General features: G+C 37.8%; 1 protein-coding gene across 2 annotated transcripts in view; it reads left to right on the top strand.

The window, feature by feature from the left end:
* Positions 1-17,646, top strand: part of mirr (iroquois-class homeodomain protein mirror) — a 61,939-nt gene that overhangs the window by 35,651 nt on the left and 8,642 nt on the right. For both annotated transcript variants that reach the window (XM_074099193.1, XM_074099185.1), the window contains exon 3: positions 718-827. In XM_074099193.1, the coding sequence (XP_073955294.1) occupies positions 718-827 (110 nt within the window). The remainder of the gene's footprint in view (positions 1-717; positions 828-17,646) is intronic.

The raw sequence follows: 17,646 nt of genomic DNA, 5'->3' as shown, positions 1-17,646 counted from the left end.
ATTTGTTATTAAAACAACATAATTCCCACTTATTTAGCCTAAAGCTGCGCTTGTCGGATGATTGATGCACTCGTCTCTCGTATCTACTCCCATTAGCTCGCATAATAGTTAAGACGAAAACTTAGAGCAATCGATCAGGAATCAAACTGTAATGGATTGCGGCAAAGCTACCGGAAACATGGTGAAGAGTTATAATAGGAACGTTTGACTTTTAAACTGGTTTTATTGAGCTCTAAGTGATTTAATAAGTGTAAATAGGACTAAACCATCAAGTTACATTATTGTAGGCGTATAAATATAATTAATCGACTCAATATTTTTATTTCTTGCTGCTATACAAAATCACAGGCAAGCCCGAAAAAAAACAGAAAAATTGGTGTATTTTCTGAACACACACATCAAACGTATACACGAGTACATTCACACAATTCGTGAACATATGTTCATGTATATATATATTCTAAAGGCTCTTAAAAATGTAAGTTTTGTTTAAAATAAGCAACAACTGTGGCGGTTTATAGTCGACCAAGTGTGTGTGAGATGAGAAAGGTTCCAGTACCATTTTTATGACAGTGATAATAACCTTTATTATGTTAAGCCGCACAACTGACATTGAACCTTAAGGCAGCATCATATTTCTTGGAGAACTATCCTACAAGTACTTATACATAACATACACCAATACCACACCTTTACTGAAATCTTTCTTTTTTATAGGCTGCAGGCATCGAACTGAAGGAAAACTTGGCAGCAAGTGCAGCGAGCTGGCCGTATCCCGCGGTCTACCACCCCTATGACGCTGCATTTGCCGGTTACCCCTTTAATGGGTAAGTCAACAAGTTCAATTATTGCTACCACGACCAAATCTAGTACATTCTTTAAATTGCAAATTCATGGACAAGTTTAAAATACTTGAATTAGTAAAACAACATACCTACCTGGGCCTCAAGATTGATTAAAGATTCTACTGGCGTTCTCATGTGAACCATGTGTGCAACAGGCTAAGAGCAATACTTTCAAAAATATCTGTACTTAAAAATAAACTACCCTACAATACGCTAAGATTGTTGTATCTATCTATGGCAGATTCAATAATAAGCTACGGTATCACGACCTATGGCAAAACATATAAAACTTACCTCCTAGACATCTATAATTTACAAATAAGAATTCTAAAAAATATCGTTCCTCTGAAAGTTAAATATAAATATAAAGATAATTATGGTCAACTATTTCAATACTGCAAAGTGATGAACGTATTCAATAAAATAAAGCAAGCCATAATATGTGAAAATATTGATAAAATAGGATTACTAGAAAAACAGCGTAACAGGCCAAATAACTTACGCCATATACCCAACCGCCCGCTATATCGGGTCCCCAAACAATGTAATGAATATGGCAGAAGAGTCTGGAAGTGCATCCTTCCCTAACTATTAAACAATTTACCGTTGACAATTGCGAAAAAACTAGAAAGTAATAACAGTAAACAAATTAAAAGCGCGATTAAAAGATACTTTATGAAAGATATATTTAAGAGGGAAGGGACGGATGCGCTCTCAGACTTAGGTTATATGTAAGATAAAGCAAAAACTGCATGCATGGAAAATAATGAATTATATAATAAATTAAATATCTACTCGCACGTATACTTAGACTAATTACAGACTAATTACGCGTGAGCAACTCAGTCTTTCGCTAACCGCGGCCACGCAAAATCCTTAAAATTAGGATTAATAAGCAAATAAGCAGCTTAATTTTTTTTTTAAACAGGCAGCACATGGTTATACTATAAAATAGAAACATTGTGGAAGGATTTGTCTAATAGTGAAGTGTCTGGTGGCACACGGTAGACTTTCTATAGTTGCACATAGTTACAAATCTGCCTACACCATCTAAAATGCACGTTGCTCGCTGCCCCTCGATCCCAAACTCCCAGTGACAGCATCGGATCGAGAGTTTGGGGCACGGCATAATTAATATTTTACCAAGCGCTCTGAACGATCCAGCTGCGCGGTATTGAACCCTCGCCATATACCCATTAGTCACCGTCGAGAGCATTATCGACAGGATAAACGTCCAAATCTATGAAAAAGGAACGAATAGTCCTGGACGCGTCGGAGCGACCAGGCCCGTCCACTGTCACTTCACGTGTCCCACGTGTTTGTCTCTTTGTACGACTACGTAGGGCCCCACGTAACCGTGCGCCAGTACAGCTTTTGCTTTTTTTATGGCGGGTATTTCAAAAACTGAACCGTGCGACGGAATAAAACAAAAATTGACCCGAATCAATGCTTGCTAAACAGATTAATTTTTAACCCGCCAAGGCTATCGCATATCGTGAGCAATGCAGATTTGCAGATATATCCTGGTTTAGTTGTCGCGCTGTGATTATTGACAGACAATATACTTCACGTATAATTGATTGATGTCATCTACCGTCGACAGAAATCCCGTTTTGGTCTTGAACTTTATGTTTTCATTGTACCTGAATGCGCTGTCGGACTCCAATCGCATGACGGTGACGGTGACGCCCGCACTTGTAAATTGTACTACGGCCGGTCGCTGTCGCTACATCGCCTATTCCATGTTCTGATTTTAAAAATATTTATCGGATTCTGATTTTCGAACTCAACATCAAAAAGCGATAAGTAAACGCTTTATCATTATTATTACGATTGATATTGTAGTTAATCTGTGTGCGTATTTATATGTTACTTGATGTAGACAGGACGTTTATGTAGGTAAGCTGATAGCGGCGAATGGAAAAGGTAACAAAACACGAGTTTATTAGATATGATCGTAGTATCAGATATCGAGACTGTCACCGTAGCAGCGCGGACGTAATCTTTACATATCCTGGGTACATCTGTTTCGGTAAGCAATATATTCCTGTAACTCGCAATGAATTAGGCAGACTTACCAGTCGCTAGGTAATTAACGATTCTGAGTAGATAAGACGACATAAAGACTTATTATGTGTGATACGCTGGTACGCAAAACAACTGCATTGTGATATTTATTTTTAATCAATAATATGTATAACACGCTATAGAATGTCGTAATCAATATTGTTTTTTTTTATAATTTCGTCAATATTAGTGTTCAAATCGTATTGATAGCGCATGTTTTTTTTTTCGAAGTTGTGAAAATGAAAACAAGGCATGCTGAGGCAACACTAGGTATTCAGTTAGTTACAGTGCGAAGAACTCTTTAGAACGAACCCGTAAATTTTTGTTGTGAGAATGCTTTAAACAAGTGACAATCCTATATTATTTTCTCTTATTTGTTGTGAATAAAGTGCAAAACATCGCGAGTGTAAGTTTCTAACCTTAAACAGTTTATCTCTGTATTCTTCGGTAGCGCGGCAATGAGGGCTATCGTTTTTTGTCTCACTAGATGGCGCACTGTTGCGTGAGGTTTTTAAGTATGGCTTTCAAAGTCTGTTATTACGGGCTTGAAAACAAAGTTTAGATTAAAATCATATTTAATACACCTTAAAACCAACCTTAGTACCATAAAAATATCGAGCATGCCACAGTGTTGCATAGTCCCGGTTTTGTTCGGAAAAAAGGGAGGACAAAGGTTTCCGTAAGACAAAACTGTCTCAAAACACAGACATTCATTGCCCCGGAACGCATTTTTGCCATAATTAATTTCAGATATTGCAAAATATTCACAAAATTATTTTAATTATAAATAAACCCGCGTAGCTCACCCAAAAACTATGAGATTTGACATTTCGGAGACCTCACGCTACACTAGCGCTTCTAGTGGCGAATTCATACGCGATAGCCCTCATTGAATTACGCCTTGTTCTCGTTTCTGCAACATATTTTTTGGAGTTATAATTTAACCATGCGGAAAGAATAGTGTTGTGCCCATACATCGATAGTTAATTACTTCTTTTCTCAAGGAAAATGATAAGCTTGGAGACGTATTTTTGAACGAATCCATCTTGGGACACTTGACACCAATTGACCTAGTCTCAAACTAAGCAAAGCTTGTACTATGGATATTAGGCAACGATAAACATACTTATATAGATAAATATATACTTAAATACATATTAAAGATCCAAGACCCGAGAACGAACATTCGTATTATTCATACAAATATCTGCCCCGGCCGGAAATCGAACCCGGGACCTCAAGCTTCGTAATCAGGTTCTCTAACCACTTAGCCATCCGATTGGTGACAATGAAAGATTCATCATGTATCATTTCGCGATTTCATTTAATGTCGAATTTTTTTTATCATCTTTTCTTTTCTATTGCCCCCAACGGTTATCTGTTCTTCGAGTGATGTGGCCCGCCCACTGCTAGCTCAACTTGCGGTGACTTTAGTTCTTCAACGAATTCCCGTATTTAAAATTCTATCGCGCAAAGAAACTCTAAGAGCTCTGGCTCGTTGCTTAACTCTTGAGCTACGCGGCCAAACAGTCAAGGATCACATTCCAGAGCCATGTAATCACTATCAACACATACTGGTTGAAGACTTAGGGGCTGTTTCACCATCCATTGAATAGTGTTAACTGACGGTTAAATGTGATGCCGTCTCCGTCTATTCGAACGAAACAAATAGAGACGGCATCACATTTAACCGTCAGTTAACACTAATCAATGGATGGTGAAACAGCCCCTTAGTCTTCAGGCACCGCAGAATTTTGGACGAGATGATGTCACGGGCTTCCCGAACACTCTCTAAGTCATTGACTTATATTCTATCGATAGACAAGACTTTTCATGTCAACAATATGTTCAAATACCGGATTGTCACAAGACGTCATCGCTATATAGATTATACACCGCAGAAGTGACACACTTATTTTACCTACAAAACATAATTATAATGCTCAGATGCAAAATAGATTTTTTCGAAAAAAAAACGGGAACTTGTAAGTGCAATTTTTAAACAATTGAAAGAAAAGATCTTAATAAATAGACAGATAGTGAATGAGGTTTTGAAAAATTCAAAAATTGCCGGAGCCCTAAAATAGTCAAAACTGGTGTACTAATATTACTAATATTATATATATGTTTTTGTTTTTTATTAGCAATGCATGCTTGCTCAACGAAATTTCAGATTTTTTAAAAGCGAAAAAGATTTTCGGAATGCCGGAAGGGATTTGAATCCGAGCCTAGCAGGACTACTACGAAACTCGAATCTCGAAGTTCGTGTCGTGCGGTCCCTCTCGCTCTTGTATTAAACAGTATAAGTGTCAGAGGGACCGCACGACACGAACTTCGAGTTTCGAGTTTCGTAGTAGCCCTGCTGTGTCTTTACGCGACAATCTTTTTCGCTTCTAAAAAAATGATATTATTTAGACTAAAAAGAAAGAAAATAAAATAAATATTTCTTACCTACAACCAATTTTGAATGGGAACGTCTGCATGTTTTAGTCTATGATTGTACGATGACGTAACGTTTATTTAAAAAAAAGTTATTGTGGTATTACAATATTATTAGCTGCTTAATCACTTGAACAAGATGTAATTTTACTTACTTGAGTAGTGAATTGTTACTTACGTTTATATATGTAATCTGTGCTTACGTGCAGGTTCACGCTTACATTCGGAGTCTCAATCAAAAATTAGTGCGTTCGCCGCTCACGAATGTCAAAGTCGCACTAAAGTCCGTTGCACCTTCAACGGGTCAAAGCAGTGGAACAGAATGAGTGTTCGGATCGCGATATCTAGTACGTTAGTACATATATATCGATGGTCTTACCCCCTTATTCATAAAACTTAACAAGCCTATGTTAACTAACAAATGCTTTGTCCCTTTCTAACAAATACAAATGTCGAAGTGACAGATAAGGACAAACGAATTTTAGCGGCATTTTAACTAAAATAGGTTTGATTGTCGTTTATGAATAAGGGGGTAAGTGTCTATCCTTGTTGAATTCTTTGGGAAACCTCTTTGTTGAAGTTGAACTTTAGCTAACTGGCCAAAGAGGGTTTTCCCAGAGGCGAAATATCGCTAGAAGGTGTTATCGTGAGGTTCGTTTGACGTTTGACTCGTTTTGCTCGTGATTGGTTAAATAACTAAATGAGCCAATCGCAAGCAAACGTCAAACGGACCTGACGATAGTAACGCCATCTAGCGATATTTCACCTCTGTGGAAACTCGCATTGTCCAAAATAAACTTAGTGGTCAACACACAACCTCAAGTGTATCGTTTCAAACGACAACCGAAAATAATTTAGCTACCCCCTACTTATCTCCGCTATAAATATTTTGTATTTGATTACCATATAAGTACTTAGTACAAAGTATCGACTCGAAACACTTTATTAATTAGCGTATTTTGAAATTACTACGACGCACTAAAAATGGTTCACCGAGAAATGCGTTGTGTAAAATCACGTTAATGAATTCACAATCTATTTTCACACCATCAACACTTAAGTCCCTACCTACATAAATAAAGTATTTCATTATAATTAAAATTTACGTTAACTAACAAGCATACCAGTAGACATTGCAAATTAAATAAAAGCTAGTGGAGACGGACTTAGCACAACCACAATACAAGTCATAAAAAAACCTTCGTTAAGGAGCTTAAAAAGAACGAGATATCACTTATATTAGTTTGTCATGTTAACACCCATTTTCAAAGTAAATATTAGTTATGGGCTCATTATCTCGGCGAGGATCGATGCGCATGATTTATTCGTTTTTAATTGCCCGCAGTGCAGCGTCTTCACTGAAGATTAACGATGCACTCGCTCGTGCATTAGAATTAACATGCTACCCTCCTTGCTGTACCAACTCGGCCCAGTGTTGCCGGTTCTAATTTTCACTTTACCCTAGCCCAAGTCAAATTCGGCTCTAGATTTTTGAATAAGTTGGTAGGTACATATATATGGTATGAATTATGTTTTAGAATGACATTACAAAAGTTCGCGTTTAATGATCAACAATGCGAAAACTATAACAGTTCTACTTTTACCACTTTGACTACAGAATTATAAAAATAAATTTATGAGGGTAGTCAATTTTCTTCATCAACAGCTGGACTTAAACCGAACGCTCGCAAAGCGCGAACGAAGCGTCTCTGATTTAGCTTAGGCAAAAATGCTTTCGTATGCCGCAAATGATCTTCTGTTGTTGGCAGGTTCGATATTAAATATTAAATATGTTTTTGTGTCGCCACTATTCCACCAGGTGAAACTGGGTCTAATTACATGATATAATAAAGTACAATCTAAAAGTATTGAAGAATTTCAATTCAATAAAAAATCGCTAATACTTACTGTTTACTCGTAATTTGTTATGCTATCTGGCCCTGGTGGTACAGATGGCAGAGCATCTACACCGGAATCACTTCGATTCCCATAATTTCGTTTCATTAGCCATAATTTCAATTGCCACAGCAACGTTTGACGTAAAGTACATTGAACCGTGTTGTTTTCAGGATTATTTGAAATATCCTCTTTTGTTTTAATTTAATAGCGCTTCTGAAGAAAATCCTGTTTCAGTAATAAATCACTTTTAAGACAAATTAAAATTATGGAAAAAAATACATTATGTCATATGAAATTAGGGCAAAGAATAGTGAATCCTCTACACTCTACACCACAAGATATAACAGGTAACTTTGTGAGCTGTTGCCCTCGCGATTTTTTTGAAATGGCTCAATTATGATATCTTTTACGTTGTCAATCACTATAGATGCCCATACAATAAACAAAAAAAAATCACTAGCGTTAAATAACACAATTAAAACGTCGTAAAATATGTGACGGGGCGTCTTCATACTAATAACACGGTTATACAGGGTGTGGTGATGGACAGCAGGTGATGCTAGCCCTTTTAGGGTTGTCAATGCGAATACAGTTGAGCAATTTAATTGAAGAATATTAAATTCATTAGTTGGACTGGAAGGTCCATTAAGAATATTTATTTGTAAACTCGATGCTTAAATGTCTTAAATAGTAAATATTTTTAGGAGATCTCTCTTATGACTTAGACAAAGATAAGGAATTCTGTAAGTAATGAGATCGAAGTCACGGGCCTAAACTAGTTTACTTATAAATGTAATGCACGGAAATCACCCATAATATAGTTATACTGATGTAAAGGTTAGATTTGAGGGTATCTTTCTGACGTTACAATAATTGTATACAAATTATTTGAATACTACCAGTGGGGTGGCGAGTATTCTTGTCACTTTACAAGTTTGTACACTTACCAGAGGCGTGGCGTCATAACAACTCTATTCCCACCGGCTACTGTTTGACATACATCAGTGATTATAAATATTGCAAAGCTTATTGGATACTATCTCCGATGAATTGCATCTAAAGACATATGAAACTTATGTTTCCCTTAGGTTAGGTAGGTATCTAAACAACATGTTCTTTTCATGCTACTGGTACCGTCACCAGCACTAATATCTGACACAAGAAAGCATGCATAAAAATCTGACACTACTCTCTTTCTAGGGCCAGTAGGGCGTGTCAAATATTTTTCCACGCTCCGCTGTGACAGATATTAATGCAGGTGATTGTACTTACCTGCCTTACCACCTTGTTTTTGTCTTGTTTTAACAAGAATACCACTATTCTCGTGAGATTTGTTAATTCAATGCAACTGATGTTTCACTTGCCGATTGACAACCCTAGCCGTCTTGAGCCGTATCTCTCACTTTAATCACTCGCATCGCTAACAATCCGTAATGATATTTACTAAACACACTCAAAACGTACCGCCAATGAGTGTTATTAACTATCCACGAACGGAACACGTTATGTCAGGGGTGGGTATTAAAATGTTTATCGGTTTATAAATAGGTATCACACGTTTACAGTAGAAGGCGATTATGGTAATTTTGATGTCTCTAATTAAATAACTTACAAGAAATTTAGAAAAAACGGTCGTCAGTTGGGTGAGAAAATTTTAAACAAGCGTCCTTAGTAAAGGTTTTCAAACGCCGAGGTTTTGGAAGACACCTACCTATATCTTCTGTCTAGTGTCAATAGAGGACTAGATCATATTCAACCTCTTTTTGTATGAGTAGTATGGTGCACCGGGCCGCGGCATTCGTTGTCAACAGTATGATGGTTGAAAATCAATATAATTGTTATTCTAGGTGGGCCATTAACGGACCGCAGATTGAGTATAGATGACCTAGACATGGGCTATACGTGCACGTGACTCGTTGGGTTTTTTCGCTCATGTTTCGCTTTTTCACAAAATTCAAGCGAAAAAGCTCGCCGAAGCAGAAGTACGCAAACATGCTCGTACTTCTATCTGGTACTGGCGCTTTACCTGAATCCAATGTTTCAAGATTCATCAAACGCATCTTTACCTTCAGTCACGCTCACCAAAACATCTCGCGAACACAAGCTTTAGATATAATACTATTGCACGCCATTTTTTTTCTTGTGGCATCTTTTCGTACATTGTATAACCAATTACATTGTACGTATTATTTAGCATGTTAAATAAAGGTCAAATTCAAATAGTAAAAAAGAGAATTTACACTGGACATATCTTTTTTCAAAATAAGTTGGTGAGAGGAATCGTAATTACACCTGCCCTTGGTTAAGATACGTCCCTTTGTATATAAACGAATTTGCTGCATGGCGCGAGACAATTTCTATTCCTTTTTTACTGTAACTATTAGAATGAAATGGAATATTTAACGCGGCGCGACCTACCATGCGCGAGTACAGGGCTGATAAGTACTTACTTGTCTCTTAGATGTGGTCGAAGATATAATATATAGCTCGCTTAACTGGCACGTGGCTTGGGTAATTTAATTTATTTCAAGGCAAAATACGTAGGCTTTTTATGGTTCGAAAAATGAAGGCAGTTGATTAGAAATTACTCTGCAAAATTAAGCTTCGAATTATGACAGAAATCTTTTGATTCGATATTTAAGTTCGGTCTAGTGATGTGCTCACTTGGGTATTTAGTATTGCCAGTCTAAAGGGCGAAGATACCTCATGTGCCTGTAATTTCACCGGCTGTCTTACTCTACAGTCAGGACTTAGCCGCAAGCATTGCTGCTTGTCGGCAGGATTAACAAGTTACATGGTGGTAAAAATACGTACGATCTTGCATAAGGCCCTATCTCCTACGATTAGATCCCTACCGGAAGAATTACCATAATGCAAATAGCTAGTGAAAATATTTAGAAAAAAGGCTATAATGTTATGGCTGTGCCAGTAATTTCACCGGCTGTAATTATGATGAAGTACCTGGGCGACCGAGCTCCGCTCGGGCTAAAACTCGGTAACCAGCGTTTTCGCAGAAATAAGACAACACTAGATCGATTTGTCATCCCCGGAAACCCCTACATACCAAATTTAATCGAAATCGTTGTAGCCGTTTTCGAGATCCCCGAAATATAATTATGTAGAATTGCTCGTTTAAAGGTATTAGATAAGTGTTATGCTTTGTTATAATTATGCCAGGTCAATGTTATGCCAAACCTGTAATGCGAATTTATATGATAACAATAAAATAGAAAGAAATAAGGGGCACCCGAATATAGCGACTGATAAACGTGAGTGGTGAAAGTGATATAGTAACTAATATATTCTTATAATCTGTGCTAGTTGTGTGAATTGACTAAAACAATATGGCTAAACGTCATGTCGTGTACACACTGGGGGATGAAACGCACCGGTATGTCAGTGCGGATAACCGTCGTGACATCTGCCGTCATTCGATACAAGACTTAATGCAACTCTACGGGCACTGCATTTAGTCTATTCACTGAAGCATGGTAAATCGTAGCTGACACCGTTCGTATTATAAATAGTTGTTTGATAGATCATATATTTAATGACCTTAATTTAACTTTTTTGCACTACATACTTTTTTTACAATGATTAACGTCATGAAATAATCTAAGAGACGTAGTTTGATGACAGTTTCGTAGCAAATCAGAGTGGAAATGAAGCGAAAAGTTCTTTATTTTATATACCTTTGTCCCGCGGCTTCGCTAGCGCAACCATTGGGTTTGTCAGTTGCATTGAAATTCCGGTATTCTACTTACCCTTGAAATAATGTACATAAATTTCAGTCACAAAAATTATCGATTTTGAGGTATGTATGAGCTGTTTTAAATGTAGTGACGAATTCTAATCCCCCAGTTCACCAGTCACCGGCTTACCGTCGATGGTGTATCAGTCATAGAGAAGTACCATTGGACCATTCGATTCCTATGGGTCACGAACGTAGAACGTTTTGATAGTTTCTTAATGAATTCCCTTGTCAAGCAATTCGATGTTACTTTGACTACGAGTATCTGTAAAATGGTCCCACAATGAATCACGATTGAATTGGTTCGACGTATATTTTAGATTGACGACGTAGAGAATAGAATAACTACGTGTAACGATAGCGGCGGGGAGATACTCTTTGTTATGCAGTGACGAGGCACTGCTTCTTAATCCCAGTTAAGACTTGCAAGAAGAATGGTGCAAGTAGGTCGTAAAGGGAACGAGTTTGGAGTGGTCGATTATGCTACCCGCATGATTTTTCTTGTAGGTCTAAACTGGGCTTAAATCTAAATGCAAACATCAAGCTCGCCACATATTTAAAAGCCTCAATTGACCTCCAATAGCAGAGACCGCTTTAGAAAAATTGTGTCGGTCGATCTTCATCTGTTATAATAAAGCGACACTTCTCCAACAATTAGCACGGGGCAAGCGGTCCGTCCCGGCCGCCGGGAGTGCTTCGGGCAAACAAACCCTCTTTGCACTTGCACCCAAGTGCCAGACAGCTAAAGTGTGAGTTGATTGACTTACACCCGGTCCTGAAGTAGGTACTATGGCTATTTTACGACAAGATTTAAGGTTGAAGGGTACTACAAGTGTTACTTATTATGACGTGTGCAACTTGACAGCGACATGTAGTTTTTAAAGAATTTATTGACTCAGGCGTTACTTTGCGGAGATCCATATCGTAGAGCAGGCGCCAAGGAAACTTGAGTATGCAAAATATGAGGACCGCATTCTGTGAATAGTTTTGAACTCAGAAGAGTCTGTTACCTATCGCTATACACACAGATACACATGTCACAATTATAACGGGGGTTAATTAAAACATATGCACTGATAACAAAGGCAAAAGCTAGTAACAAATTTTCCTAATAAAATTTATGATAGATCTGAGAGGAAAATAATGTCGACATTCGTTCTGGAAGTAAATATAAGAGAATATTTGATTTGAAAAATATTAAGCTTCAAAGTGCAATGCTTGTTAAGAAGTAAATGTCCCTTCTCATGTGTGCTTCCCAAGTTAATGAGTTGTAATTGATCAAAGCTTAATGGCCCGACACGCTCTTGGCCGCTTTTACAGATTCTACACTTGTTATGCCTCTGCTCAAAACAATTCTGTCGGTAAATTATAGATTTTTAATACAAGCACATCTGAAGCGTTAGTGAGATTTTTAAAACAGTATGACAAATTAAACGATTTTATAATTTATACGCAGTGCATTATTAAAATCCATTATTACCTTTTGTTCTCACGTCTATTCAGGGTGGATTCGCAACGCCTCTTAAAATTATGCTAAACGAAATTTTTCATTAAGAATATGATTTAAGTCATAAATCAGCTGTGGAGAAATATGTCAGTTAATCAGCCAATCACCTACCTGTTCTCATGTTACTTATTAGTATTTCCTGAAACAAATCTCATGATTAGAAAACAAAACTTAATAAACATTTCATTTCATTATTAGTAGAAAGTATTATGTATCCATAATTTAATATTATAATTGCGAAAGTGTGTTTGTCCGTCTTTCACGTCGCAACGTAGCGACGGATCGACGTGATTTTTGGTAGGTATAGAGATAGTTTATGGGCCCGAGAGTGACATAGGCTACTATTAATCCCGCAACAATGCACAGTTCCCGAGGGAACAGCGCGCGATAACCGAATTCCACGCGGGTGAAGCCGCGGGCAAAAGCTAGTATGAATTATTTTCACAGAAAATGTGGTACATTGAACTGTGAGAACGTTCCACAGTGGGTCAGAAATCAATCGTTCGCCTGTACCGTCGAACAAACAGATTCATGTACTAGGGTGGAACCTTTTAACCAATTTCACTATTATGATTTCCTTGACTAAAGTATGGGATGTCAACATGACATTAGTAAATAGCACAAACGGTACGGTACATGATTCAGTTTGTTCGACTGTAAAAGTTGTAGTTCGCTTTAGGTGATAACCTATGGCGCCGTCGTTTTGTATGTCCAACGAATTTTATAGTCCCTTGGTCCCTTGTGTCCGCGCCATAGCTGGCGACCCCGTTACTCCGCCGGTCGTCAACCGTCAGCGGCTGCCTCGTGACCGGTGTAACAACCACAGCCGACACTTCCGCTCCTCACCGGCATAATTACAAACGGAAAATTCAACTACCCACACCATATATAAATACGTAGACGAATTTCGTCGAAGCAAGTGATAATATAAGAGGCGAGGGCCCTCAGTATGCGCGGCACGTACCAATCTATTTGGCCCCCACCCGATATTGTGCACACAAAGTAACGATTACTCATGCCCGCCGAAGTTTATTTACGACAGGAAGAAATTGCGATTGTATTCTCTTAATGGTTATAACTTCCCAATATGACACGGCGCCTGCCGGGTCTTGTGGGCTTTAAAATATCGGCGTGTCTTAGTCAATACCATTTGATTCGAGTTTTGCAATGTGTCAGTCAAAGCTGCGACTCCCAGACAGAATATTTCGTAGTTTTAAACACAAGCTAAAAATGCATCGCCGCTATTTACTAAGCCTTTCATAAAGAATAAACTTGCTGCTTTGCTTTTTGCAGTATCCTGTCATTTGCATAAGCCAGTTGATTTTTTTTTTATTGCTTGTCAATGTATAGGTAGTATTGGGAAATAGACGATTAATTTGGCTTGATCAGGTAGATTAACCTATTTTTGAAAACTATTTATTTATATGTCATCAACTCATCATCATTTTCAGCCCATTAACCACCAAATGATGGACACAGGCTTCCTTTAGAATCCACGTGTTGTTCTTCTTTTAAGTGCTTGACAGAGTGTCGTGGCCGTTGGTTGAGGATCAAAATTGAAGTTACAAAATGACTTTTTTGGGAGATTAGTGTGGTGGTGTCCCCTTTCTTTTCACACTGCTGTGCTGAAATCTGGAGGAGGGAGAGATGGGTCCGTCCTATTCTAAATCAGGGCACGGAAGGCCACGAATTTTAGTGCAAAACTGTTTTAAACTAGATAAAAAAGAGAAAGAGTAATTATTTAACGATTATTTTTCACTTACTTTAGAATGGTGTTACGAGTAATATGCTTTCCATTCTCATATACCTCAAGCTATTATTTAAAGCTATGAACTGATTTTCATCGACGACAAAGGGACTCTTGTTCCCTCTCCCTATCTTTCTAAATTACCTCAGCACTAGCTGTTGTCACGACTCCATCTGCGAAGATTTCGTTTATATCTATCTCGTTCGAACTCATATTTTCAGGGTAAACTACGCTATGTTCTTTCCATCATGCCATACTATGTGCATACCAATTTTCATCTAAATCAGTTCAGCCGTTTAATCGCGAAGAGGTAACATACAAAGTTAAGTATCGGACCGCTGGAGAACAATAAAGTAATTGAGTAGTAGGGTAAAAAAAATCACTATATAATTAGTCTTTTGATTAGACACGTGTCAATAAAATAAAAAATAAAAAAGATAAAGCGCGTCAAAGTTCGGGAGAAACTGTGACGTCACGTAAAAAGTGGATCAAAGCTTTTACAGTCACACAGAAATTTTATGGGTCATATCTGATGAGGTTTATACTTTAAAGTTATTGTCTATGGTTTGTGACCTTGGTTACGGTGTTGTTGATTATTTTGTGTTGTCAGATTTGTGTTGGTTAAAAAGTATAATATAAATGTGGTTGAATAATATGTGGTGTACGAACAAGAAATATTTTAATATGAACAATTGGGAATACGGAGACTTCCGCCAGTGAATAGTTTAAAATAGATTTTAACAGGTAATGGGCCGCCCAATATTCCTCATTTTCAGTAATTCCGATAAAAATTACCAAATTTACGATCTCTACTTTTTTATCAATTTCATAATTATAAGCACTTTAAATAGTTTACTACTGGGCAAAAGGCCTACAAGAACAAAATATGGCTCAATCGAAAGTACAGAATGTGGTTTGTCGGTTAGAAGATGGAAACAATTTTGACAATTGGAGAGTGGAGTTGTTAATGGAAATGAAAGTCCTGGGTGATATATAGTATAAAAAATTAAGAATGCAGAAGCGAGATCGCTAATAGTGCAATGCATAGGAATATGTTTTGGAAATTGAGGGGGGATATGAGGTTTATACTTTTAAGTTATTGTCGATGTTTGGTTACGGTGTTGTTGATTGTTTTGTGTTGTCAGATTTGTGTTGGTTGAAAAATATAATATGTGGTGTTCGAACAAGAAATATTTTAGTATTAACAATTAGGAATATGGAGACGTCCGCCAGTGAATAGTTTAAAATAGATTTTAACAATATCTTCACATTTTTTTTATTTAATTTTCAAAAAATCTGTGCTCAATATTTGATACGACGACGTTCTAATTATATTTTTAGTCGATATCATACAACAACAAAAAAGTGATATTAAGGGGCTGTTTCTCCACCCATTGATTAATTTTATTTGACGGATAAATGTGATGCCGTCTCCGTCCATTCGAACAAAACAAACAGAGACGGCATCACTATTTAGCAGATAAATTTAATCAATGGTAGTGAAACAGGGGGTGAATTCAAAAAGATCAAGTAACTTCACAAGAGTAACGCCGCTGTGCTCTCATTTCAAACCTAACATTATATCATGTAAGAATTTCAATCGAGTACCTATTGGTTATAAGGTCAGCGAGACCAAAGGGCGATGCATCACCGCATCGCGGAACGCTATGATAATAGAAGTCAGTCAGAACCTCACGTTTTCTGTGTGGCCAGGCCATGCCGGACATGATGTCATCGGTCCACACTTGCGGCTTGTACTGACACGGTGCCCGAAGCCACAGCACACAGTTAATCGAGGGTACGTGTATAGACAACGATTTACAGCACAAAATGCCAGTCCTCCCGTGTATTACCGATCTATAGAACAATAAACAGTACGCGCGGAGGCATATAAATGAGCGGTGTCGTATTCAGGTAGCGATCGCGTGCCATTAGTAAGCCGGACTGGGCCCGGAGTAATTGACCGACAAGCTAATTTCATTCTAGACGCATTGGACGCTTCCTCTTTCCTTTTTCCTATCGGTCAGCCGCGGGCACGAGACTCATGTCGGCGACTTGCCATCCATGTACACAGTGATGTCATTTACTCAAAGAATTTAAATTCAAGGTTTCGAAACTCCAAAGTAAAGATATGATATCTAAAAGCTTCAAGCCTGAATGGTAATGCTGTGCTTGTTTTAAAAATGGTTGACAGAAAAATATCTGTTTAGTTTTACTACCTACAGCTTAAATTTGCGCTATATGAAGTACTTGAGATAAGCATGAAATTAGAAACATATAGGTACTGTTTGTTGGTCTAGTCGTGTCATGCTCTAGCGGCCACTGTTGTTGCTTAGTGTATCTACTGAGTTAACACCTGTTACCGCGGACACTAACTGCTACGATCATGAAAGCACCAATGCTCACCAAGTCCCAATATAATAAGAGGTCGTGCTTCCAATTTGACCTGGATGTGGTTATTCTATAAACTGAAATGGACTATTAGATGCTATTATTTCTGTTGGCAAATCTAACACTCGGCGATCGATAGACTATATTTTTAACCAGAAACTGTTATTCCGTGCTAATTCTCTTTTCGCGTTCGATACACAAACACAATCCCATTAATGAAATGAAATATGTGTTTAAACGATAAGTACCTATGTAGTAAACACACTCTACCTTCGAAACTCTACAAATAAAATGTTCTATAACCTTTTCTACTTTGAAAGCATTGCTATTTAATACTAGTATAAACCTAATTTAGACTAGCAAGAAAAATCGTGCATGTTACAATACATTGCGGCGCTCGATTGACCTCTTCAAACTCGTTCGCTTTACAGCCTCACAATGTATTGTAACATACACGATTTTTCTTCCAGGTCTAAACTGGGCCTTAATTGCATGATTTACAAGTTTGCGCCCGAATGGCTCTCACTCGGGGGGTTAGGCAAACCATGACAGCTCGTTTGACTATAATTTAAAGTTCTTAAATGAGTACTGATTAAACTGACATCCAATCAATCAGAACGCAGTTATGATGAAACAAGTTTCACAATTCACTTTGGGTTGTCATAAGAGCCATTGCGAAACAATGCCTCCCAGGGGCATAAAATTCAATGTTCTCTAAGATATTAATAATATGTCAGCAATAAAATAAGACGTGACCCCAGATAACAGGCGAACTGTGGTCGCTACACTTAATTTTCACTAGTTTATATTTAACGTTCTACATTGGTCGACTTGTGAGGTCCAACTATCGGCTTGTCGCGGTGGCGCCAGCGACGTCGGCGACTCCGCAGTATTAGGGCCCGGCTACTGACTGACTTGATAAATAGACGACATCCACCAAGATGAACTCTGTCTGTCTTTGGATGACCGTAAACAAATTCATATTCAACTTTACACTGGA

The sequence above is a fragment of the Choristoneura fumiferana genome, chromosome Z (assembly GCF_025370935.1).
Source record: "Choristoneura fumiferana chromosome Z, NRCan_CFum_1, whole genome shotgun sequence".
Classification (NCBI taxonomy): Eukaryota; Metazoa; Arthropoda; class Insecta; order Lepidoptera; family Tortricidae; genus Choristoneura; species Choristoneura fumiferana.
Note: the sequence above shows the minus strand (reverse complement) of the source record. Positions and strands in the feature narration are given on the sequence as shown.